Consider the following 24,770-nt stretch of genomic DNA (forward strand, 5'->3'; position numbering starts at 1 on the left):
GCCACATCCAGGAATATTAACGGGCTTGCTCTGCCTCCGTTTCCTCCGGCGTCTGACCCCGTGGTGTATATCCGGTTCATGCTGGTGCATGGCCATAGTGTTACCTCCCAGTCTTTGAATTTGATCTGCTCGTAGGTGTTGTATAGAGTTGTTATCGTACTGAGAGACGTTGCATTCAGGGTGCCTATCCCCCCTACATCTGTAAACCTCCATCTGCTTCCGGATTGCGTACCCCTCCAGTCCAACCCCAGGTTGATCTGTCTGCCAATTACTGAGGATGTGACTATGCTTTTATTTGGGAGAGAAGGTAAGGTTATTCCCCCTGAACTTGATGATCCACCGTCATAATTATTGTTGCCAAGCCAATTTTGCCAGGGCATGAATGTCCCCCGTACTGTTCCACTGTTGGTGTAGAACCATAGGAAGCCTTTTGTTCGAACCTCTATCTCACAATATCCTCTCATCAAAGGCCTCAAGGGTATTGGTATTGTTCTTGATCTATTTCCAGAGGATGCATTACCTTCAACCCCTGCACCCATCCGAGCTTGTTTTGCTGCTGGCCCATAGTCGTCACCGTCTATTTCTTCGTCTTCTAGGGACATCATGTCCACTTGACTTACAGGGGGACTTGTTCTTTTACGGCTCATATCTCCTCGTACCGGGTTGTCCTGTATATTGGAGGCCTGCTCAGTTCTAGCTCGTTTAGCCTTGTTAACACGTTGTATTCTTCCCCAATTCTTGACTGGTGGCATATGTGGTGCAACAGCTCTTTTAAACCGGAAAATACTACTAACAATAGCACTACCGACCCCCCGAACAGTAGAGAGATCTCCAAACGCAGTTATCTCCACACGCTTTCATTGCCCTTCTGGCCATCTCTGTTGCAGTGGACCCTCCCAATCTTCTCAAATATTTGATCTGCATTTGAATTATGCCATTATTTATACTAGGTGAAATAAGGGGAATCCCTAAAAAAAATTAACATTTAAAATACAACAAATAATCTCTCTTTTTAAACAGTATCAAAAACCCAATAAGACTGACATTGTATAATAATCATAGGTTTACAAAAACTCCATCAAAAGCTTAGCAACATACCACTTCATTTCTATACTCTTGTGAGCAAACGTTCTTCCAACTCCAAAAGTTCATCCACAGAGATCACTGGGTGTAATTCTAACTCCTTTTCAGTTGAAGAACTTTGCTTGAGGAAGGCATTTATTTCTTAAACATGTTCCAAAATTACATTCAGCTTTTCTGAACAAGAAAGTTTGGTTTACTAATCATCGCACGATTACAATATTAATTTGCTCAAAGCAATCTAGCTTACTTTCAAGCAAATTTTCCTCTTCGTCGTTTGGTCTGGATTGCTTACTTTCAAGCAAATTTTCCTTGTCATTTGGTCCTGGTTCTAGTAAATAACAAAGTGGATGATAAAAATCTTGTTTAACCACCAAAATATGTCTACTAAACAGACCTTTGTGAGCTGTTGGGAATATGTCTTCCTCACCTAGAACATATTTATTTGATAAAAAATTAAAAATATAAATAATGATCAATGCTAAATCCACTATAAAGGCAAAGTAACTCATTTGATGTTCTTTCGGCAAAATAAACTGGTTTATGAATGAATTATCAACACACCACACTTCTCATTAGACCGCAAAGATTTTTTTTACTAGTTTTTGTTGTAAAGGTCTGCAAAAATGCCTTACTGATTGAACTACAAAAAGCAGCTTACAAGTTTTCTCAGACCTTGTAAATTACAAGTTTTCTCTGACCTTGCAAATTGTCAGTTGTTTTTCCTCCTTGTGTCACCTCCTCACTGTCGCTATCAAGGTTCGATGTGTCTAATGCTAAAACGCATTTTTTCGACGCCTTTTCGTAATTATCTTTTCAAATACATTAAAGTAAGACTAAATGTTTATCAAAATCAGTTTCTGTATAAATGTACCTGCATGACCTAGCTCTCTAAACTTATGTATGGTCCAAGTTTCTGTGTCTGGTATTTCCTCCTTTCTAGCTTTTTGTCTTGCACCATTCTTTGGCCAAAAACATTTCTAAGATAAACAGTAAAAAATGATCACTCTAAAACAAACGAACTACCAAATGTGTTCTACAAATTGGGTTTGCACTAAGTCTGCAAAACAATTTACTTGGTCTGGTTTTCTCCTTTCACTTGTAGGTTTTTGTAACAATATACACTGACTTTACCTAACCTTAACATATACTTGTATTGGACCTTACTCATATTCTATGAGCTGATAACAGTATTAAAATTTAAGCATGTTGGGTTGTAATGTAACAATTATAACTTGGCCTTCCATTACAAAATAAACTTTGCAGTAGTGCTGTTAATACAACAATAAAAACACATCAAATTTAAAATGAAAACTTACTCCTGGAGAAGTAACCCACGAGCTGTGAATAACTTCTACACTTTTCTCTTCCACAAATTCGACAATGAAATACATTTCTGCAACATATTAGGCCATTATATTGTGGGCAAATGTATTTATGTCAAAAGAAACTACAGTCATGTACTTTATATGTCATGCAAAATAGCCATTAGAACCTGCTTTTTAACACATTTAACACAAAAAGCTTGAACAAAATTTTGATCAAATGAAACAACTTTCATTCGTGTAACTAATGGATTAACAACATGCACCCCAATCATTTTTGAGTCACAAGGATATTTAAATAAACTTTGAGGATTAGGATATAATCGGCATAAATATTTAACGGAACTATCAGTGTCTCCACAAATCTTGCTTATTACATCCACACACATGACGTCTGATTTTCCAAAGTTGATGACAAAAGAGTTATTTGGTTCTTTGGTAGGTAGGTCACATATCACTTTACTTGAAAGTTTTCTGACAGAACTTTTTTCGTGTACACGTTTGACAACTTGTGTAACACCTGCCTCCTTAGAGCCTGTTGGGCGGCAGGTATGGTGTCTCAAGGGAATGGATAGATTGATAACACAAGATTCCTCTTCGTTGTGGTCGGCAGGTGCTGCGTGCGTTAGCGTGATCCACTCTAATTGCTCACGATTGACCCGTTGATATAGTCTCACGGCTTTACTTATTTCGTCTGGGTTGTTGCCGAAACTAATCTGGTCCGGATCTGTGCTAGCAATTAAACCTTGGAAGATTTCACACCTTATCTCCTGCAAACGTCGTCGTAGACCTTCAGCTAGAAATTGATCACTGTCTCTTATGAATTCGGTTAGAGAAATCTCTTCCTCCAAAGCACAAGGCTTGAACTTCAAATCAAACTCTCTGAAATTAGAATTCCAGACGAAAGTTGGAACTACGTTCTGGACCACAGTTAAACGATTTATCTCACGCTTAGCGACAGTAGAAAGTTGCAATGTATGATTACGGACACGATTTATTTGTTCTTCTTCTTCACGATTTCTGGATTGCCTGTACTGTCTGGAATGGTTAAAGAGTCTTGCGAACCGGAAGGATCTACGTCGGAATGAGCCTCTAAAATTCGCACGATTCATCACTGACTCAAATATTAAGCACACCCAGAGTTGCTTAACACTCTGTATTCTTGAATATTTGCTTTAAGCGATATCGTCTGATTAGCTCTTGACCAGCTAACAACAGCAGTGAGATAAAAACCAAATTTAGCATCCACAAATAGAAACGGCCGAAAACATCAAAGTCTACGCTTATATAACAATGCGAAACATGGGCCGGTGTACGAAATCTTTTTCTCATATTATTTATATTATTTATTTTAAGGTAGCCATGTAATTTATAGTGCCATAGCGCCTTTTGGTGAACGCCATATGCTTTTTCACAGGGTGGAAACGACGCGTTCTAATACAAATCACAACTGCGGAAACATTGCAAATACCGACGGAAATATGTGTCATAAGGGAATAAACACTATGTTTACTGTTAGATCTTTCTGGAACCCGAAAAATGGCTGAAAATAACTTATGACTACCATAGAAACGGAAATATAAACATTAGTCTATGCAGAAATGAGGGTAAACATTTCCATTTCGTGGTGTGAAACGTTATTGCGAAATAACATGCAATCGTTTTCATAAACATTGCACAATAGTGTTGTAACCGCTACACTTGTGCGATTGGATTCTTTCCTGATCTATTTAACCCTTGCAAAAAATTCTCAAATTTAAAACCACTGCAAGCATCTAGACCACCAAAGTGAATAGCATCCTCGGACAAGTGCAACAAGCTATGAATGTTGTACACCATGAACTCCTGGCCATACAAGGTTCTACAATTAGAGACAAAATCTCTCATCAGTGAACTTGCAATTGACGATTGTAACGAGACCAATGACGGAGATATCAAAATTGCCATTAAGCCCGTTTACATGACGACTTAATGCGCATTCGGATTCGCTATTTCAATTCGCTTCTCTCGTTTTGAAATTTTAGAAAAAAGCAATGCGAATTGAATCTGTCGAATGTTCAATTCGCTCGTATCGGTTGGTTTGAGCGATGCGCGTTGAGCTTGTAGGCTGCTGGCTATGGGGCGCCGTTTGTAAAAATATTTGTTGTCATTTCCATTCAGATTTACCTAAATCAAAACGGAAATGCCATTCCGCTTTAGTTAAATCAGAACGGGAATAACATTTTCATTCCGATTTAGCTAAATCAGAAAGGGAATGTCATTCCGATTTAGCTAAATCAGAACGGGAATAACATTTTCATTCCGATTTAGCTAAATCAGAACGGGAATGCCATTCCGATTTAGCTAAATCAGAACGAGAGTCACATTTTCATTCCGATTTAGCTATATCAGAAAGGGAATGCCATTCCAATTTAGCTAAATCAGAACAGAAATAACATTTCCATTCCGATTTAACTAAATCATTACGATTTAGCTAAATCAGAACGGGAATGCCATTCCGATTTAGCACTGAACCATGACGAACTAAGTGATGGACCGAACCATTATAATCAACAGGGTGTTGGGGCTTAAATTACATGCTACGTTTCTGATTTCGTTCAGAAATCAGCTGTTCATTGACAACTGTACCATTTTATAAAAAATATAACCAAACAGGTTAGGACTGATAGTGACAAATACGGTTAAACATCAGCAATGCAGCGAACGAACGGCGTGAAAAATCTCGGTTCCAAAACCAGAAAAAAAATATTTTTATGTGAACTCCCGGTGGGTGTAACATAGAAGGTACTCGTTATCACGTAGGATTTGTTTCAGTTCGTTTTTTTGGGCGAAACGATAATATGGATGCAAACCTGCAAGAGCACATAAAAAAAGCTGTAGGTGACTTTGCTGCAGCAATTATTGGTACTGTAACCAACAATTCGGATTCTCCAACATGCTCTTCCACAACTGATAAAATTGGACCAGTGACACCCAACCATGAACAACCATCAAAAGTAAACTAAATTTCAATTCTGCCATTTGATTTACATTAACCCATACAAAAATAAGTTATCTTTAGGCCAAACATTTTTACACTCCCAAATGGTTCTTGTTGGATTAATATCATTCAGTATTTGACACCTTAAAAATTAAAACAAATAAAAACTTTGTGCCCTGTAGGTATTTTTTGCATTTAAATGTATATAATCACTAGCATTATCATTTAAACATGTTGTACTTTAAATTAGGTGACAAGACCTGGTGGAAATGAAGCAACAAAGCTGTTGTTTATAGAATCTGACAGTGATGATGACGATTTTAGAAAGGTAGTTTTGTATATGACAGTTAGTGTTTTTCATTCGGTTAATTCGGCTATTTGGGTTGGTTTTGTTGAAAAAAATAAAAATGTTTGGCAGGATTACAAACATTCACTACCCTCGTGCACAAAACAAAGAGGATCTAGGTATGTGCCAACCGCAGTAAAAGGAGGTAGAAGACGAACAAAACCAAAAACAATGTATTACACCCGAACTATAATTTGCATACCTGCAAATATAATGGAGCAAGTACAAAACAACTCGCACAACATTGCGTTTAAAATACCAAGAGGAAAAAACAGAAGTGAACTTGCTGCTATTGGGTTAGTTGCAAAGATTTCAATAAGTAACAGCTGGTCTGAACAGGAAGTAAGAAGAGAGATTTCAGATGTTTTCAAAAGTCAATTTACTCCATTTCAAACACCATTATTGTCAAAAGATTTACTACAGTTTGATTATCTCAGCAATTTGCCTGGTTTGAAAGTACTTGTTAAGCCAAAAGTAAGTGAATCATTTAGATGGGATGCTGCTGCAGTGCTTTCACTCGGTAAAAGCATTATTTACGTCACTGTACAAAAAGAACACCAACTTTTGAAATCCTCCATGAATCTTTTGACAGAAAAAACTGTTGAGGTAATATGAGTATGTAAATGTCAAATTAACAATCATAAAACAATAGGGAATGACAATTTTATAAATTTATTGCAGAAAGGTGACAAAACATGTTCAAACATTTCTTTGCATAAATATAATTCAGTTTTAGATGAAGATTTCAAGTGTGGGGTGAGCAAAACTTTCTAGTTAGATTTTCTAACATTTCAAATTATTTTTTATTGCAAAAATATTTTGTGTTTACAGGAGTGCTCAAATACCAAACCTGGCACATGTCAGACACCTTCTTTGTACATGTAAGTGGACACTTAAATTTATCTCTTAATTTTTTGTGGTTATTTGTAATTACTAAAATTGACTTGCACACAACAAAATAACTTCAGGTATGTTTGTGTATTGGTTACCAAATTGCACTTATGTTGTTAGGGATTATGTAAACTTGATATCTGAGGAAATTGATGAGGACACTCTGATTCAAGAGGCAATTGAGGCTTCATTGCTAGAAACCCCAAACAAAGATAGGTACATGTTTCAGTGTTAGTTTTTTCGATGAGTTTGGAATTTGACACATGGTAGCAATATTTGGTACAAAGAAGGTTAATTAACTGTGTTTCTGAAGGTGCCAAGTTGAGGAATTATCTGCTCATGAGTCTATAAGGTGTATTAGAGACAGCATCGATGAAAGTCAAGTAAACTTCTTTAATGTCAATCGCCAAAATGTTCTGGACTGTGCTGTCCGTGCCATAAAGCGAAAAAGTTTTTGTGCTAATGCAAGAATGAGTGTGAAATTTAGTGATGATATTGGCCAGTCTGAGGGTGCTGTAGATGCAGGTGGACCTACCAGAGAATTTTTAAGATTAGTAATGCAAGCTGTGGCAAACAGCATAATATTTGAAGGAAATGAAACAGCAAAAATTCTCACAAGAAATGAAACAGGTACATAATAGTACATTAGATATACCTTAGTTCTACAGTTTGTTGATTAGCAAACAACTTTGTAAAATGTGTACTTTTGTTACGGTATATTGAAGCAAATTAAGAATGAAAAATACTACCAAATTAATAGTTGTGTTTATTTTATAGCAATTGCCAAGGACCTGTATTATGTGTATGGGTGTATTATCTCCCTTTCAATCATTCATGGTGGGCCTGCTCCACGCTTTTTTTCCCAGTTATTGTATGATCAAGTTCTTGATAGATCAAGAAATTTTTTGGACGCTCTTGCAACTATAAATGACCCTGTCTTGTTTTCCAAGTTAACAAAAGTAAGCGCTAATTCAATTGTATAGTATTTGTATGTTAAACTGTCAACTTTGTAAGATAAATTCAACTTGTCAACAGATCAAAAATACTGATACAGTAGAGGAATTAAATGTGGCATTGTCAGATATGGATGATTTCTTGTCTATTTGTGGTTCCATTACATTTGTGAAGGACCTGTCATGCAAAAATGACATTGTTGAAAAAGCAATTAAATTTTATACAGAGGATCGCCTTACCGAGTTATTGGCCAGGTATGGCTTAAAAGCAATGATTTATATTACTGAGACAGTAAGAGGTTTTTGTTTATTTCAAGGTTTAGACTTGGTCTAATGACACATAATTTGCTACATAAGGCAAAATTGGCACCAAATGGATTTGAGGATATTTTTCTGTGGCAAAACAATAAACCATTGAGTGGCATAGAAATTGTTGACTCAATTTTCATCAATTTAAATCTATCAGAACCTGGAAGCAACGAAAGATGCCAGGAAAATCGGGCGGTTTCCTTCTGGAGGGATTACATACTGGATGTTGAAGGTATTCACATTCAGCACATTAGCATACAACACATGACTTGTGTTTTGACTTTCATTTCAGATGGGGAATCCTTATGTTCAATAAAAGAAATTTTAATATTTGCAACTGGGGCAGATCAAGTGCCTCCTCTTGGTTTTTCTCCAACTCCATCCATTGAGTTCTCGAACGAGTCTATGTACCCTTTGGCAAACACTTGTGCGAACATATTGACTGTACCCACAAGATACAGCAAGTATGAAAACTTCAAAGAAGCAATGGATTTTGCAATCCTGAATTCCCCCGGATTTGGTGTTGCTTAACTGAAATATAACACAAATCTACCCTGATATTTTGGATCCTTTGAAATGGCTAGTTGGGTGTTCTTTTGTTTTTGATCTTTTTTAGCCAGTGCTTTTCTGGTCACTACCTGGATTTAAACCCGAAATAAATGACATCTTGCTGGCACATTTTTGTATTGTTTTCAAAACATGCAAATCAAAAAACTGTTACATTAGTTCATGCATCAAATTTACACTACCAAAGCATTGTGTTGTGTCCGGATTAAATATTCCAACGTTTTATTGACTGCATTTTTATACAAAATAATTCCATCTAGATTAGAGTTTTGCTGCAATAGGTCCTGTAGCTCACTCACACATTCATGTGGTAAATGGGGAATAGCGTCTACTTCAACAGAACTTGTACCTGGGCATACAATATCCTCACTATCTATTTTACCAGTATCGTTTAAAGTTTGCAGTTGAAGTAAATGTAAGTTAAGATGAAACAACTGTTCAGGAGTGCAATTTTTTTCAGTGGAAAGACTGTGCTTGTTCCAAGCATTAACAAACTCCTGGATTCGCTTATTAATGATGTGGCAAAACACAAAATGTAAACAAAACAAATCTGTATCATTTGTTGGGTCAAGCAAATTACTTTCTTCAAGAAAGAAAAAGTCATTGTAAAATTTATTTACAACTTGTGTGTTTATATCACGGTTGAACCTTTCAATGCGCTGGTTATGGACAGAGCTTCCAGTAATAACTGCATGATAGTTCTGATGCTTTTCTAGCATGTAATTCCACACTTGCACATTTTCTCCTCCATAGTCGGATCGAACATGTAATGGTAAACCATATTTTGCTTCAGCTTCCTTAAACAATTTTAACACTACAGATGATCTGTTATTGGTTGAACAGTGGCAGAATGTAATGAGACGACTAAAGCCATCCATAGCTGCATGTATGACAAATTTCCATCTTATGAGCTTATGTGTTCCATCTATGTGCCAAATATAATTAGGACACGGAACAGTGTAGGTCCTTCTGCTTATTGTAGTCAGCTGTCTTGCATGGATCCCCTCGCCATCAACTCGGTGAAGACTCTGACGCAATCTTTTTCTTTGGATACGTATACCCTGTGATTGAAGATGACCCTTCATCATTGCCTCTCCAGCTGCTGGGTGGTTTTGTTTTATGTTGCGGACTACATCATCCAACTCATTATTGGTCAACGAACTGCAAAATAAATACCCGACCTTGAGAAAATGTACTTTTTGAACCTGTGTATACACATTGATCAGATACAGTATACTCATTTAGAACCAAAACAAAGTTCATGATATACCTGTACTGATTAATATCCACATCGTTTTCTCTCATAACCCTTTTTAGGGTTGGTCGCGAAATTTCCAAGATTTTTGCAATTTTTGTAATTGAGACTTTAAGTTGCAAAAGTTCCAACAACCTGTCCATCGGAACTTGCTTTTTTGGCCTTCCCTTGAAGTAGAATAAAGAAAATAAAAAAATGCTCTTGCATGGATGTTACCAAACTAACCATAATAAAACACATGCAGGTCCGCCTCTACGACGTCCACGTTCCATATTTCTGGTTTTGGAACCGAGATTATCCACACCGTTCGTTCATTGCATTGCTAATGTTTAACTGTATTTACCTCTCCTAACCTAATTGATTGCAATTAAATAATATGTTACAGTTGTCAACTAACAGCAGATTTCTGACCGGTTGCGAATTAGACAAACCCCGAAACGTTGCATGTAATTTAAGTCCTTACACCCCGTTGGTTATTATGGTCCGGTCCATCACTCAGTTCGTCATGGTTCAGTGCTAAATCGGAATGGCATTCCCGTTCTGATTTAGCTAAATCGGAATGGCATTCCCGTTCTGATTTAGCTAAATCGGAACGGAAATTTTATTCCTCTTCTGATTTAGCTAAATCGGAATGGCATTCCCGTTCTGAAATAGCTAAAACGGAACGGAAATGTTATTCCCGTTCTGATTTAACTAAATCGAAATGAAAATGACATTCCCGTTCTGATATAGCTAAATCGGAATGGAACTGTTATTCCCGTTCTGATATAGCTAAATCGGAATGGCATTGCCCATTCTGATATAGCTAAATCAAAATGACGTGGTTCTTTACACATGCATATTTTTACAAAGGGCTTCATTATTTGGGCAAAAAAGGCTTTTTAGAAATGTCATTGATATTTTTACAAACGGCGCCCCATAGCTGGCAACGAAGGCTGAGTTGGTAAAGGCTGCTGGTAGAGGGCTACTAGTCTAGCTGTTGCTAGCACGTGTTGTCATATACCTTTAAAAACACTACTTTTAACTACAGTTTAGAATGGATAATAAAAGACTTAGGCGGGGTTCTTGGAGCATCTCAGAATGTTCCCTTTTGGTCCAGCTAATTAATGAAAAAACAAATATTAGAAAAAATAGACGGAAAAACACAACGAAATCAGCAGATCTTTTTACAGTTGGAAAAGGAATTTCGGGAACGTGGAATGAGTTATGATTGGTATATATTTTGCACTCATTGTAATAGTTTGTAGTGACCAGTTAGACTTACTTTTCGTGTGCAGGAAACAAATCAGAAACAAGTGGAAAAACCTGAAGGCTCAATACTTTCAGGTGTATAAAGAGAGTTTGAAGTCAGGCGCAGGTGCCATTAATTGGCCCTTATACCAAGATATGTATAACCTTTTGAAAAGTCGTCCACGTACACAGGTACAAGCTTTTGTATGGTCCATGCCTGTCAGACTGTCTTGCCACCAAACAAATATGAGGATGTGAAAAGCTATTTTTAAATCTCTTGTATTATGTATTAAACTCTTTTAGCTGCTTGCTTTTGAAAAATTATTATGCAGGCAATGGAAGGAGAGGGCATAGATACTTTTTCGCAGCAATTTCAGAAAGGTCAGTGATAAGGTTGTTTTACTTTGAAGATGAAATACAAATCAAAACATTAAGTCAAAAATAGTTAGGAATGATAAGTCAAGAAGTGATAGTAGTCGAATGGTATGCAGTAGTATAAATGTATACAGTTATTTTTAGATGACATACAAGACACCAGCAACAGCAGCATTTCTGAAGATGGTATTGGTAAGTTCTAAAAACTGGTGATACACAACTATGTTGAGTAGGTGCAGCTAAATGTTATGCAGTCTTATATGTGTTTTTTTATTTCTTAACCTTTTAGAAACTCCAGGCAGTACAGCTGACACCAGTCATAATGGTAAGCAACCGCCAAATAACTAGAAATGTTTATTGCATTCATTATTTACTATTTTACAGAGGGAAATGAAAATTTGGAAAATGAAGAAGGAGAGTTAGGTAAGTTTCTATGTATTACTTAAATACTGCCATTGGTACATAACGAAAGCATCTTTGTTGGTTTTTCTGTTCTGTTGCAGATAATCCTGACCATGGCCGAAAACGTAAAGCAAAAGGTATGGTGAAAAGTCTTGTAGAACTTAACACAAGAATATGTTAGTTTGTATGAGTGTTGTTTTATCTGTGCATGAGAATGCAACCCTTAGATGTAATAATTTTGATGTCACTTAGATTCTGAAACTACAAGCAAGAAGAGGAGAGGTATAAATACTGCTAGGACTTAGTGAAATGTCATTACTTTTAGTGCATTTTTAACCAGATTGGGAAAATGGAATTCAAATTCTTGCAAACGTTTTCGAGACCCAGTGTGAAAAGGACCGACAATCTCGTCGTGAAATTATGAGAGATGGCCCAAACATTTACCAGCGGTTTGCAGATGCTTTTACAGCACCAACAGGCAGAACCCATTGTATTTCAAATGGAAAGTGGTTCCTTTCAACCCAATCATGAATAAAAGTATACTCCAACGTTTATTTGTATCCTTTATTTTCGTATGTTTGGTACAAGTTAAACTACAAAAATCGCGAAGAGGTTCGTCGCGGCTGTGTGGAGGAGAGATGTCTCATAATTGCCAGTCGAACTTCGGCACCGTGGCCTAATGACATGTCACATGGGCGTGTGGATGGTTCAGAGAACGTAGTATGATTTTGGGCACTAAACAACTGCTCTGGCACTTGTGTGTTGTGCAATTCGCAGAAGTTGTGTAATGCACAGCAAGTTGAAATAATGTAAGGTGCAAAGTCGATGTCAGCCTCGATCTTTTTCGAAAGAATCCGCCAACGTGCCTTCAAACGACCGAATGCATTTTCGACGAAAATGCGAACGCCACTATGATAACAATTAAAAGATTCCTGGTCGGACGTTAGCCCAGAGCCAATAAATGGTTTGATTATCCAGGGCAAAAGGGGGTATGCTGGATCGCCAAGTAGTAAAAGTGGTATTTCTGTTTCTTCCAGAAATATTGAACCCTGCAAAGTAACGGGCGGTGATTAGGTTAACCAGTATCTTTAACAAAACAAGCTAAGCTACCTTCGGCAAGTATTGTGAGTAGCCTATCTGTAAATTCCGGATTGCTTAAGACTGTGGCATCGTGGACACATCCGGGCTGGCGTATGTTAATATCGCGAAACCTGTGCGTTATTTAAAAAAATATTAAGCAAAATCACTTCTAACTAGCGCTTTGAAACAACTGTTTAAGCTTACATATATTTGTCGTCTACTATAGCCTGCAAAACCAAAGAATCCCAACCCTTGCGGTTTGTATAGTCTTTTTTTCCATCTTTTGGTGCAGTTATAGGAATATGGCTACCATCTATACACCCGTACACCTTAAGATACCAATAATTTGTAGTCAACGTAACAAAAAAGAAACCAACCAAAAATTACATACCTGTTGAAAATGAAGTTTTGTTTCTATTCTATGTGCAATTTCTGTCGCTTCACTATCCGATGGCATGTGTATAAAAATGTGCAATCTTTTGTTGATTGCTTTGCAAAAACTGAATGAGTGATTAACTTTAGAAAAAGTTAATAAATCCCACTATACATGCAGCTTACCGATGCAGACAGTTGCAGACTGTAGGCTTACTTACTCCAAAAAGGTTGGCCACCGACCTGTATTCGGCGGAGGATGCCAATTTGTATAACGCTATGGCCACGCGCTTGTCCGAAGGTATGGAAGGTCTCACTACAATATCATCTAACGAACGAATATAGTCTTAAGTGCTTTATTGTTTAACGAGAACGAAAAATCTTACCTGGCTTCATGTCTGTGTCTACTGTTTCGCATAATTTTTTGAAGGTATTTTTGTTTATTCTAAAATTTTCCACCCACTTGGCATCATTGTACTTCAGAACGTCCTGTTCCCAGTACTGGCCAAATCTACGAAAGTTTGTTTTTCAAACACATAACAAGCAGTTTCTAAACTATTTTTAATGTTGGTATACCTTGCATACATCCAAATCCGTCCACTTCGGCCATCAGGCTTGCATTTAATGAATTGCAGTTACAGAGCAGTTGAATTCGCCTACTTTGTGCGCGAGTTTCAAATTCCAGCATTTGGAAACATGCTTCCATAACAAATTTCATTAACAGATAAATAGCTGCTTCATACATTTTTTTGCTACCTAACGTACTATGCCACTTGCGCAAAGAAACACCATGTAAACACAATGCTTTAGCGCATTGAAGTACAATTCGCATGTGACGTCATAGAATGCGCATTGAAGATATATTTGGATTCGATCATGTAAACGGGGTTATTGCAATGCTAAGAGTCAAAAAATGATTGTACAATTTTTTGGGCAAAACTTTATGAAGCACAATTTTTCCAGTATATAACAAAAACTGTCGGAACTCAGTTGCTTTCCAGTGTTCTATTTCCTTTAATGTTCTTGGTTTTCTTGCAAATACAGAGGGTACAAAAGATTTGAGGTGGATCAGTTTCTCAGAAATTAAATTTATTTGTTGTACCCCTAGTCTAACATTTTTAGGGCCTCTAACCCATGTTACTAAAAGTTTTTTCATGACACCCAAGCACACTTGGTGCATGTAATCAATAGGAAACTGTTTTACCATGTTGATAGGCAGGCCACAAAATGGAGATAAACTGTTGTGATGCTGTTCGTTTACTTGGCTACGAAAAGACTCATCAGTTCGTTCAACATAATTACATGTTTCTTGGTATGTCATGCGACCCACCCAAGTACCCTGTTGAGCACATTTGTCACATCCATAATACCCAGAAAAAAGTTTTGTTCCTTTAACCATTGATCGCGCAGGAGCATCACAAACCACACTGTGGATCTTGCATGCAAAAGTAATACCCTTGCAAAAAATTCCATGTGTCAAAATATTATTCAGTTCTTGTATGAAATCTTCTAAAAAGTCCAAGTTTGATGGTTTAGATCAGGGGTGGGCAAACTTTTCAGTGCAAGGGCCGCATTCAAAAGTTTATAATCTTACCGGGCCGCATAGTATTTCACCAACGACCGCCAATTGCTTATTGTTGTTTTGTTTTAAAACAACTGATGCAAAGAATAAGGTTTGTATCATATATATACCATTTAAAGTCGCCTAATATGCTCTGATTAACAATTTCTAACTTGTGCATAAATTTAGCTGAACGGAGCTAACTGTTTATGACGTCATAAACTGTATTGTGACGATTCCAGTGCCTGTTTTTTCGCATTGTTTGCACATAATAAGCGGATAAAAAGCCTGGCACATATGGTTACTAGACTGCTAATCTTTTTTCCAGTCCCACGAAATCTGTTTTAGCAGTTTAAAAATCAAAATATTTAGCAAAATAGATTGCGGCCGCAGGTTGTGCACCCCTGCGCAAAATTATTACATAGTATATTTTCAGCTTTATGCAAATACGTTTGTTCATGACTGCACAAACATTGGTTGAAACGCTACAATTGTAATTGTTTCAAAAAAACAAGCGTTTGTTGCAACAAAGGCTGAACCACGTATTTTGTTAATAAAGTCCGAGTGCCAACATTAAACAAAAAGTACTGCAACGACCTAACCATGATCCAAAGTGACCAAAGTTTGGGCGTCAACAGTGCAAAGTTGGCTGTTTTTGAAAACGTGAATCGCTTTTACTTTTATCGAACGAAGAAATTGTGTCAAGTGACGATTTGCATAATAACGTGGCAGAAAAAACAGGCTAAAGCACGTGAAAAGTATCTGTGTTTAGTTCCAAAGTATCGAACGGGTACAGATACTGCATATGGCATTGGTATCGGCAAGTCGCACCCCCGGTATTTTTAAAACTCTGCGCCTGTGCTCATAGTACTATTCAGCGTTACTCGGAAACATTTGGCGGGCCGCATAAACTCCTTTGGCGGGCCGCATGCGGCCCGCGGGCCGTAGTTTGCCCACCCCTGGTTTAGATAATCCATATGTAAGACACACACAAAATACACATTTTAAGTTTACTATGCAACCAACTACAGGCCAGAAACAAGATTTGGAACTTTTGAACAAAGGCAAACCATCAATATTAAAAGCAAGTTCCAAGTGCTTAGGCAACATTTCTTTTTCTTCAAACACATCTAGTTGGGCAATAATCTGTTTTTGCAAGCCAAAATTGTAGTACTGCATTCCAGACTTGTTAGTAATGGAAATATTTGTTTGTGTCTGAAGAAGTGTCCGTGAACAGGATGGAACATCTTTAACCTCTATTTGTGGACCATGCTTTTCAAATAACTTTAAAAGTTGGTCAACAGCATTATGTTTAACTTGATACTCAATAACCCACTGTTTTAGGTCATCCTCAAAATTAACTGAAAAATCACTGAAACACAAGGCAAGTGTTTCACTGCTATCAATAACTTTATCAATACCTAAAGGACTATGAAGTATCTTACAAGTAGAAGTGGATGCTATGCCTTTACAGGAATGCTCAGCACACAGTTGTGAACCAGTTAGGGCATCACATACAAAATTTCGCTGCTGGTTTGCAAACAGTTCACTAGAAATATCTTCCACATTTTTAACACAAAGCTCTTCACAGTCCGTATTTTCGTCACTTTCAGAGGACAACATTTGCAAATCAACAGTTTTGCGCCGTTTTATCTCAGCACGCCTGCGTCTCATCCATAAACGCTTGTACGTTTTCCTACTCTCATTCATTTTTGTTTATAGGCCCTTATTATATGTTTTAATGTTGGTTACATCTAATAAAATATTAAAAAGACAGCGATTGAAAAAGATAAAAAAACACGACCCACCTGTAGCCTTCTAGATCCAAAAGACTAGCCTCGTGATATTTTTTGTTAAAGTTGCCGGCGATGGCGCTAGACCTACCGTTTTAAAGGAGAATATCATCTTGCTAAAAAGTTTGATTGAGTTAAATCTATAATTTATTTATATATACCCAAATGGCAGTGACTCAAAAATTGCTTATTTCTCGAAGTGCTTATAACAACTGACTGACTATGAATCAGGCTGCACTAACAAGTAACAACTATAGGCGCCGAATACGGTAGGCGGTGGCGGCAAGGACGTTGGCGGCCATCGTGGATATTTTTGTTTGTTTGTAATGGTATGGTTCAAAACATCGTAAAATCTGAACGAAAATCAGGAACGATTTTGCTTTTAAACATGCGTGCGTCGTAAAAGCAACAAAACTTGACTTAAAACTTTAACCCGTTTTGGCTAGTAACCTTGTTTATGACGTGATTAACACGATTGTTGCCAGTCCATGTTTAGCCATTATTGCGTAGAAATCGATTGTTCTGCAACAAATGGTTAATTTAGGTGATACAAAGAAACAACGTGACGAAACATTTTTAAGCGTTGCTAAACTAATGCTTTAGCAAAACGTTACAAATAAATATTATTTAAAAAAATTCCTTTCCTATGATTTTGACAAACGTTGCATTTTATTGGATGTAGTTGGGCGTTGAGTTGATCTTGTGGTTTCCTGCATTAGTGACGTCACATCAAGTGACGTCATATTTTACGTCCGCCACCTTTCATTTTTATGAAACTCGGCGCCTATGGTAAAAACTATCGGATAAAATACAACATGCAATACTTGCCGTCAACTTCAGAAAATGTAATGCGCAATTGTAACGTCATGAAATATATTTTTTATTGTCGAGTCTTGTTTATAAATACAAAATTTGGTGACGATTGGGCACATAATAAGAAAATGACGGACGTGCATCGTCATGAAACCCAAAGGCACGACCGCTTAAACGTTAACGGTCAAACTGAGTTTGGTGCGAAAACTTTTTTAAATAAAAATCTATAGCAGTTTACCAAAAACGATTTCGATAGGCCGTCTCCGTGTTGTATCTAGTTTATAAATACAAAATTTGGTGACGATTGGGCAAATAATAAGAAAATAACGGACGTGCATCGTCATAAAACGCAAGGTCACGACCGCTTAAACGTTAACGGTCAAACTGAGTTTGGTGCGAAAACTTTTTTAAATAAAAATCTATAGCAGTTTACCAAAAACGATTTCGATAGGCCGTCTCCGTGTTGTATCTAGTTTATAAATACAAAATTTGGTGACGATTGGGCAAATAATAAGGAGTGCAAAAATGGTCAAATTTGTGTTTTTTTTGAAGACCGTTTGAATTAACTTCATTTTTACGTTAATATTGACGTCTTAAAATTGTCGAATTTGAGTTTGGTAATACGTTTAAAATTAACGTCATTTTTACGTTAACATCAACATGTTAAAATGGCCTAATTTGAGTTTTAAACAAAGTTTTAAATTAACGTCATTTTTACGTTAATATTGACGTGTTAAAATGGTCGAATTTGAGTTTAATAAAACGTTTTTAATTGACGTCATTTTTACGTTAATATTGACGTGCAAAAATTGTCGAATTTGAGTTTTTGTGAAGTGTTTAAAATTAACGTCATTTTTACGTTAATATTAACGTGCAAAAATGGTCGAATTTGAGTATAATAAAACGTTAAAAATTAACGTCATTTTAACTTTAATATTGACTTTCAAAAATGGTCGAATTTGAGTTTTGTACAACGTTTAAAATTAACGTCATTTTTACGTTAATATTGACGTCTTAAAATTGTCGAATTTGAGTTTGGTAATACGTTTAAAATTAACGTCATTTTTACGTTAACATCAACATGTTAAAATGGCCTAATTTGAGTTTTAAACAAAGTTTTAAATTAACGTCATTTTTACGTTAATATTGACGTGTTAAAATGGTCGAATTTGAGTTTAATAAAACGTTTTTAATTGACGTCATTTTTACGTTAATATTGACGTGCAAAAATTGTCGAATTTGAGTTTTTGTGAAGTGTTTAAAATTAACGTCATTTTTACGTTAATATTAACGTGCAAAAATGGTCGAATTTGAGTATAATAAAACGTTAAAAATTAACGTCATTTTAACTTTAATATTGACTTTCAAAAATGGTCGAATTTGAGTTTTGTACAACGTTTAAAATTAACGTCATTTTTACGTTAATATTGACGTGCAAAAATGGTCGAATTTGAGTTTGATAAAACGTTTTTAATTAACGTCATTTTTACGTTAATTTTGGACGTACTAAAATGGTCGAATTTGAGTTTTGTAAAAGGTTTAAAATTAACGTAATTTTTACGCTGATATTAACGTAATAAAATGGTCGAATTTGAGTTTTGAAAAACGTTTAAAATTAACGTCATTTTTACGTTTATATTGACTTTCAAAAATGGTCGAATTTGAGTTTTGTACAACGTTTAAAATTAACGTCATTTTTACGTTAATTTTGGACGTATTTAAATGGTCGAATTTGAGTTTTGTGAAAGGTTTAAAATTAACGTCATTTTTACGTTAATTTTGACGTATTGAAATGGTCGAATTTGAGTATAATAAAACGTTTACAATTAACGTCATTTTTACGTTAATATTGACGTGCAAAAATGGTCGAATTTGAGTTTAATATAACGTTTAAAATTAACGTCATTTTTACGTTAATATTAAGGTGTTAAAATGGTCTGATTAAGGTTTTTGTCTAACATTCATAGTAAACGTCTTACTTACGTTACTTACTACGTAGTTTTCTGGAGATAACAACGTACATTGTCAACGTCAGTTTTCAAAACTTTTTTGCGACGTTTACTTTGAAAATACACAAGCATGTAACCATTTTTCGACTTTCTAGCGACGTTGGGAATGTCGAAACTACGTTGTTTGTTAGCTGGGATGTCAGTTAGACTGTTTGGACTGTATTATAATTGTGACGTTCTTGATTGTATTTGGTTTAGGTGGTCAAAAATCCGTTTTAAATCAGTGGATAAATACGCGATTAATGTATCGATTCAGGAATCCGGCCCGCCGACTGGAGAAGTTGCCCGCCCCTGCTATAGGCAAACCATTTTCTGTGTGTCATTTTTGCTTTAAGTGCTCTCTTGAAAACTACGGGGGTAGGGAGAGGTCGTTTTAATAATTTGGAAAAAACTGGTGGAACTGCTCGACTGTGAAGAAATAATACTTACCACACAAATGAGACAAAATGTACCCAAACGTTTTATGCGCATTTCGAAACAGATTTTATTGGCTTTCGTTTTCAAAAGGGCATTCGTTTTTTAACCTGTATTTGCGTAGTGTGACGTCATTACGCTTTTAACATTTGCTATGACGACATCAAATTGTACAAGTTAAAAATCTCCAACATTTGCAATTGCGACCCTGCTTTCACCTCGCTAAAAAAGCATAACTACAAACAAACAAAAAAAACTTCCACAACCTTTTGTCACATGGTCGTTAATTGGACGTCAGAAAATTATTGTTGTGTTAGTAGCAAGCTGGACGACACGGCAGGCATGCGACCACGCGTACATATGATGATATGACCTATCCACAAAAGACGAAAGTATGTTGTAATGTCCAAATCCTGCAGTACCAGGTTCGTACTTGTTTACACATTACAGCAGGATACTTTTTCTTTTGTTAGTTCTTTGCTAACTAACAACAATCCAGCCCAACCACGCAGTAAGGCAAGCAAACATACACACAATAATTTTGTCTTGTGCAATTATTATTAAAAAATTCGTTGGTACAAAACTTGGATTCAACGCATTAATTGCAGCCGCCTGATCAACACAATACGAATTGTTAGTGACGCTCAAAATTTGCGAGCGGCCACGGGCGGTAGGTTGCCCAGCCTTGAATAAGACCCATTAAAAGCCACTTTCTTTTTACTTTATTCCCTAATTTAATCGACTATTTCACATAATATTTGTCTATATTGAGGTGTATCATGATTACGGATTCTTGTTTTCTCTATTCGCCTGTTTAAAGCCGAAATTATTACCGAATTCCAACACGAGATTGCCATGTACATATTTTAAGGGGGCCACAGGTCCTACAGCAGTCCATGGTAATAAAACTTTTTTAGATAGTCGATTCTGCAAACTAGTGTTTGTCGTTGTAGGACTCTGCGACATGTAGTTTGTAACACATTGTTCATTAGCAACTTATATCTCATTTACCAAATAAAAAAGTTACATAAAAAGGTCTGGTGTGTATTAGGATTTTTTTTATAAATGACGCTGGTTTGCAAGTTGGTGATATTCCAAGATGTTCCAAGAAGTTCAGAACATTACCTTTGGTGTGTAGTCTTCTGAAAAACAGGGGACAAGCAATCGCACATATGCCCCTAATCATCCAAGAGTTTAGGAAGCGTCTTTATTACTTGTAGCGAGTTTATGAGGCGATCAAGTACATTGCTTATCTCTACACAACTGAAGGTTCCAATGTCGGGAGGCAAGTTTTAAGCATCTCCCACTGAAAAAATGCACCTGCTCCGATCCTAATTTCATTAGAAAAATACGTGTTTTACTTAAATATGTGTTCACAAAAATACACACCTAATCAGATTGCTTGTTAAAAATATTTATTTTGTACAAAAAGACAGGTCCTTTTCAATTTTATAGCATAACATTTTTGTTTCAAAACTAACTAATCGGCATAGTTTTGAAAGGATACTTACAATTGAGTCCGGTATCTCGGCCATCATTTCCGTTTGCAGATCGCCTTCGTCACACGAATAAATTGTCGCTTTCCCGTTTTGCTTCAGCTTTTCACAAAACTCTATTAAGCTTTGGAACAGTCGAGGCCGACAACGATTTCAAATTTTGGAACGTCACACCACAAACACAACATCCAAGATCGAGAGTCATAAATCCTTTCGCTCATTTTCTTTTTGGCAATGACGTAATTGTGAGTTAAGCGCACTGTTTAAAACGACTTTAACTCTTAATTGCTGTGTAGAAGTCAACCACCATAGGTAACAACAGTCATTACAGTTGCCAGTCAAATAAATAGCAGATCTCTTCCTCTTGTGCATTTAGTAACAGGAAATCATTTCAGAGTGAGGCTAAACTATGTGCATCCTGCATAAATGCTACTGCTTCTCACTGTAAAGCTCGTCACAATTAGTCCGTTTGACTTAAGGTGCAGCCTAAAAGCGTACATAAAGTACATGTGGTATTGCGTAAAAAACATTTAAAATGACTTAAATTTAGACCTGCATTGGTATGATTATGTTGTCAAAGTAATATAAAGTTAAAAGTGGGTTGGTTGCATGATGACATCATGTCTGCACAACATTTGTGCTGCGAGACGGTTCTAATTCTACCAGTGTTGTATTGTTTCCACAAAAATGAGTGTCTGGTCTAATCATAGCATAAATATTAATTTAAAAAATATTTGTTTTTCTGTTGCGGAACCGGTACATCAAACTTTGTCCTATGTTTAAGATTACACACACACGAGTGGTTATGGGGCTGTCGTACTAAGCAAATAAAATATAGCGACGAAAGAAATCACGACTGCACTGGCCGCCCGTAACTGACACAAAATAGCAGTTCAACTTTCTGAAAGTGCAAAAAGCTCGGTTGTTTTGACTAAATACCTTGTTGTGTGCGTCAAAATCGCGTGTTGCTTTCATTACTTGATTTTGTTTTTCAGCCCACGCCTGAAGAACTGTTGTTGTTCACTGACGTAGTGCATTGATAACTCTATAGCAGGGGTATCCAACTCTTACACACCGCCGTACCAATTTTGTTTTCAAAAAATATACTCTTGTGCCAACGTTGGTACTTTTTCCAAACCATGCCGTAACCAGGGGTCCGCAAATACTTTTTGGCGCGACCCTAAAAAATAGCTCGAAATTCTCGCGACCCAAGCATTTTGTTAGCATGTAAGTTTGTGGAAAATCCAAGCAACTAAATATCAATATTAAGACTGCTTTTATGCTATTGTCAGTTGCTATTATCACATAAAACAGTAGGTAAATGAACGTATTTATTCTACAAATGATAACGGTGGGCTCTGTGTTTAGCACACAGGAAATCAATTCGAGGTATTTTTTGTGAGACGGCAACCCTAGTCTTGATATGTATTTGCTTTTAATATAAGATAGTGCAGGAAACGCATGACTGCTTGCACAGGTTCGCTCAACTTATTGCATTGTTACGTAGACTGTATTTAACAGTTACTTAATCATATGTAACAAAGCAATAATAATAATTAAAAGGCTAAAAAAGCCGAAGTTCATTAATACTGTAGATGCGCACTTGTATTGATGGGAAATTTTGAAATATTTCGCGACCCAGACTGGAAGGTCTCGCGACCCACTATTTGCGGACCCCTGATCTATGAGAGGCCACACCAGTTACATCCGTTTATAACAATTAAATTACATAAAATATTGAAAAAAAGGTGCGAAACAAGCGTCGCGATTGATTATTAAAGCATGTCGCTTTTTAAGTATAAGTTATGAGTGCCATTTTTTCGTCGATAAAAATATGTTTATTGCATTGTGACCGTAAACTTGTAATCACCATAGTCAAGGCTTTTAATTTAATTCTAGACTAACAAGCAAAGAGCGAATGCTATTATTGTGAACGAGTAACTGAATTGCTTCCGGTATGACGGGAACCCTTAGACGTCTGCAATCACGTAACAAGTTGGTAGTTTGGTAAGAGAAGGCAAAACAAACACATGAACTTAGCAGGGTGATAAAACTCGTCTGTAAAAGGTGGATTGTGATTATCTGAACTTTGATAACGTAACTTTGACCAAAGACCAGTAACACGCCAGTGGTCTACCTAGCTGTACACGTGGCCAACAGAAATGCAAACCTTTGCAATTCTAAACTACTGCAATGTGTAGACTAATTGCAAAAAAATTCCAACATCAGTTCTTTAATTTGTTTTGGCAAACATCGCACGCACACAGTTTTTTTAGCAAAGTCAATTAAAAATCCTCGGTTGTCACGAAAACGCAATTTCCATTTTACAAAAATGTCTGCTGCAAATTGTCTTATTCCTTATTTGTGTCAGGTTTTACCGCATCATTAAATATTACACGAAAACAAATGTCAACCGTGATGGCGGTGTCAAATTTCTGGTGGTCGCATCATCAGTTGTACACGTTTATCAAGCTATAAAAAGCTGAAAGCTTTGCTGGCAAATGCACTTACCTTGTTACAAACAAGAGCTACGATTGTTGTTTATCCGTTTGGATGAAAAAGGGCGAGACAATATAGCTTTTAAAACATTTCTCATTTACTGTCAAAACATGAAAGCTGCAAAATTGGTCGTGATATTTGTCACTTTGGTGCAAGTTTCCCTCTGCCAAAGATGCAAACTCGTCACAGAAAAAAACGTACTGTGAGAATGAAATTGGAGCAAATGTACAAGGTAAGTTATTTTGTTCATTTGTTTACGTGTAATTACTGGTCCCCGTCATCTCTAAAGGAAAACCACGAAGCTGCCAAATCATCAAGTCAGCTTCACCATACGCTACCAGTGGCATATATTCACTTCAAGATTCAAGTGGATTTGAATACCAGACATATTGTGACATGGAGACTGATGGTGGCGGGTGGAACCTGGTTGCTTCCGTTCACGAAAACAACGCACAACCAAATGGAGCGTGTACAACCGGTGACAGATGGTCCAGTGAACACGGAAACTCGGCATATCAGCCGAAAAGTGAATCTTGGGAAAACTTGAATATATTTGGAAACGTCGTTGAGGCTACCGATGATGATTTTAAAAACCCGGGATATTTTGATATTGAGGGCAAAAACGTAATGATTTGGCAGGTATGTGCGTACCAGTACCTTTATATTACACTGATTTATACTCTAAAACATTTTAAGGTTCCAAATAGCACACCTCTAAAGGATTGGAAAGCTACAGAACCTATTATCCAGTTGTGTCACGTCAATATACCTGGCCAGGAGATAATGGTCCAGCAGAACCTGTTGTGTTTGACAAAGGCAACGACACAGTTCTGGTTAATCAGTTTGGACCAAACGTTTTACCTCATTTAATATCAGGATACATTCAGGTAAGAAGTTAATCGTTTAGGCAACAAATACAAAATATTTACGTTTTGTTGCCTATGACCAGTTTCGTGTGTTGAATGGAGAAGGAGACGCCTATGCTTTGTGTCCTGGGATTAAAGTTCGTCCAACCTCAAC

The 24,770-nt window shown here is 36.7% G+C and overlaps 2 protein-coding genes and 2 long non-coding RNA genes across 7 annotated transcripts in view; 1 reads left to right on the forward strand and 3 right to left on the reverse strand.

Annotated features, from left to right (window-relative positions):
* The window catches only part of LOC145217803 (uncharacterized), a 186,833-nt gene that overhangs the window by 130,635 nt on the left and 31,428 nt on the right, over nucleotides 1–24,770 (reverse strand). The window lies entirely within an intron of this gene.
* Nucleotides 1,506–16,810, reverse strand: LOC145217790 (uncharacterized). The gene is made up of 4 exons (XR_013857492.1): nucleotides 16,535–16,810; nucleotides 2,400–2,476; nucleotides 1,955–2,060; nucleotides 1,506–1,856 (listed from the first exon to the last, which is right to left on the reverse strand). It is a non-coding gene; the product is annotated as an uncharacterized LOC145217790 (long non-coding RNA).
* Nucleotides 5,447–8,560, forward strand: LOC145217775 (G2/M phase-specific E3 ubiquitin-protein ligase-like). 4 transcript variants are annotated; one of them, XM_080085118.1, is made up of 9 exons: nucleotides 5,447–6,337; nucleotides 6,413–6,487; nucleotides 6,563–6,612; nucleotides 6,743–6,838; nucleotides 6,936–7,252; nucleotides 7,400–7,581; nucleotides 7,658–7,830; nucleotides 8,042–8,116; nucleotides 8,177–8,240. In XM_080085118.1, the coding sequence occupies exons 1-8, from the start codon at nucleotides 5,726–5,728 to the stop codon at nucleotides 8,112–8,114; spliced, it is 1,578 nt and encodes a 525-aa protein (XP_079941244.1). In that variant the 5' UTR covers nucleotides 5,447–5,725; the 3' UTR covers nucleotides 8,115–8,116; nucleotides 8,177–8,240. The 4 variants fall into 4 exon arrangements, with proteins under 4 accessions (XP_079941244.1, XP_079941243.1, XP_079941240.1 ...); XM_080085117.1 differs by having other exon boundaries at nucleotides 5,638–5,713; nucleotides 5,804–6,337; nucleotides 7,893–8,560; XM_080085115.1 differs by having other exon boundaries at nucleotides 5,650–6,337; nucleotides 7,893–8,116; nucleotides 8,177–8,560.
* LOC145217779 (uncharacterized) lies at nucleotides 8,552–10,286 on the reverse strand. Its single transcript, XM_080085123.1, has 3 exons — nucleotides 9,932–10,286; nucleotides 9,722–9,873; nucleotides 8,552–9,612 (listed from the first exon to the last, which is right to left on the reverse strand). Exons 1-3 carry the CDS (start codon nucleotides 9,944–9,946, stop codon nucleotides 8,625–8,627), a joined length of 1,155 nt encoding a protein of 384 aa, XP_079941249.1. The 5' UTR covers nucleotides 9,947–10,286; the 3' UTR covers nucleotides 8,552–8,624.

This window comes from Phallusia mammillata, chromosome 3 (assembly GCF_965637545.1).
Source record: "Phallusia mammillata chromosome 3, kaPhaMamm4.hap1.1, whole genome shotgun sequence".
Lineage (NCBI taxonomy): Eukaryota > Metazoa > Chordata > Ascidiacea > Phlebobranchia > Ascidiidae > Phallusia > Phallusia mammillata.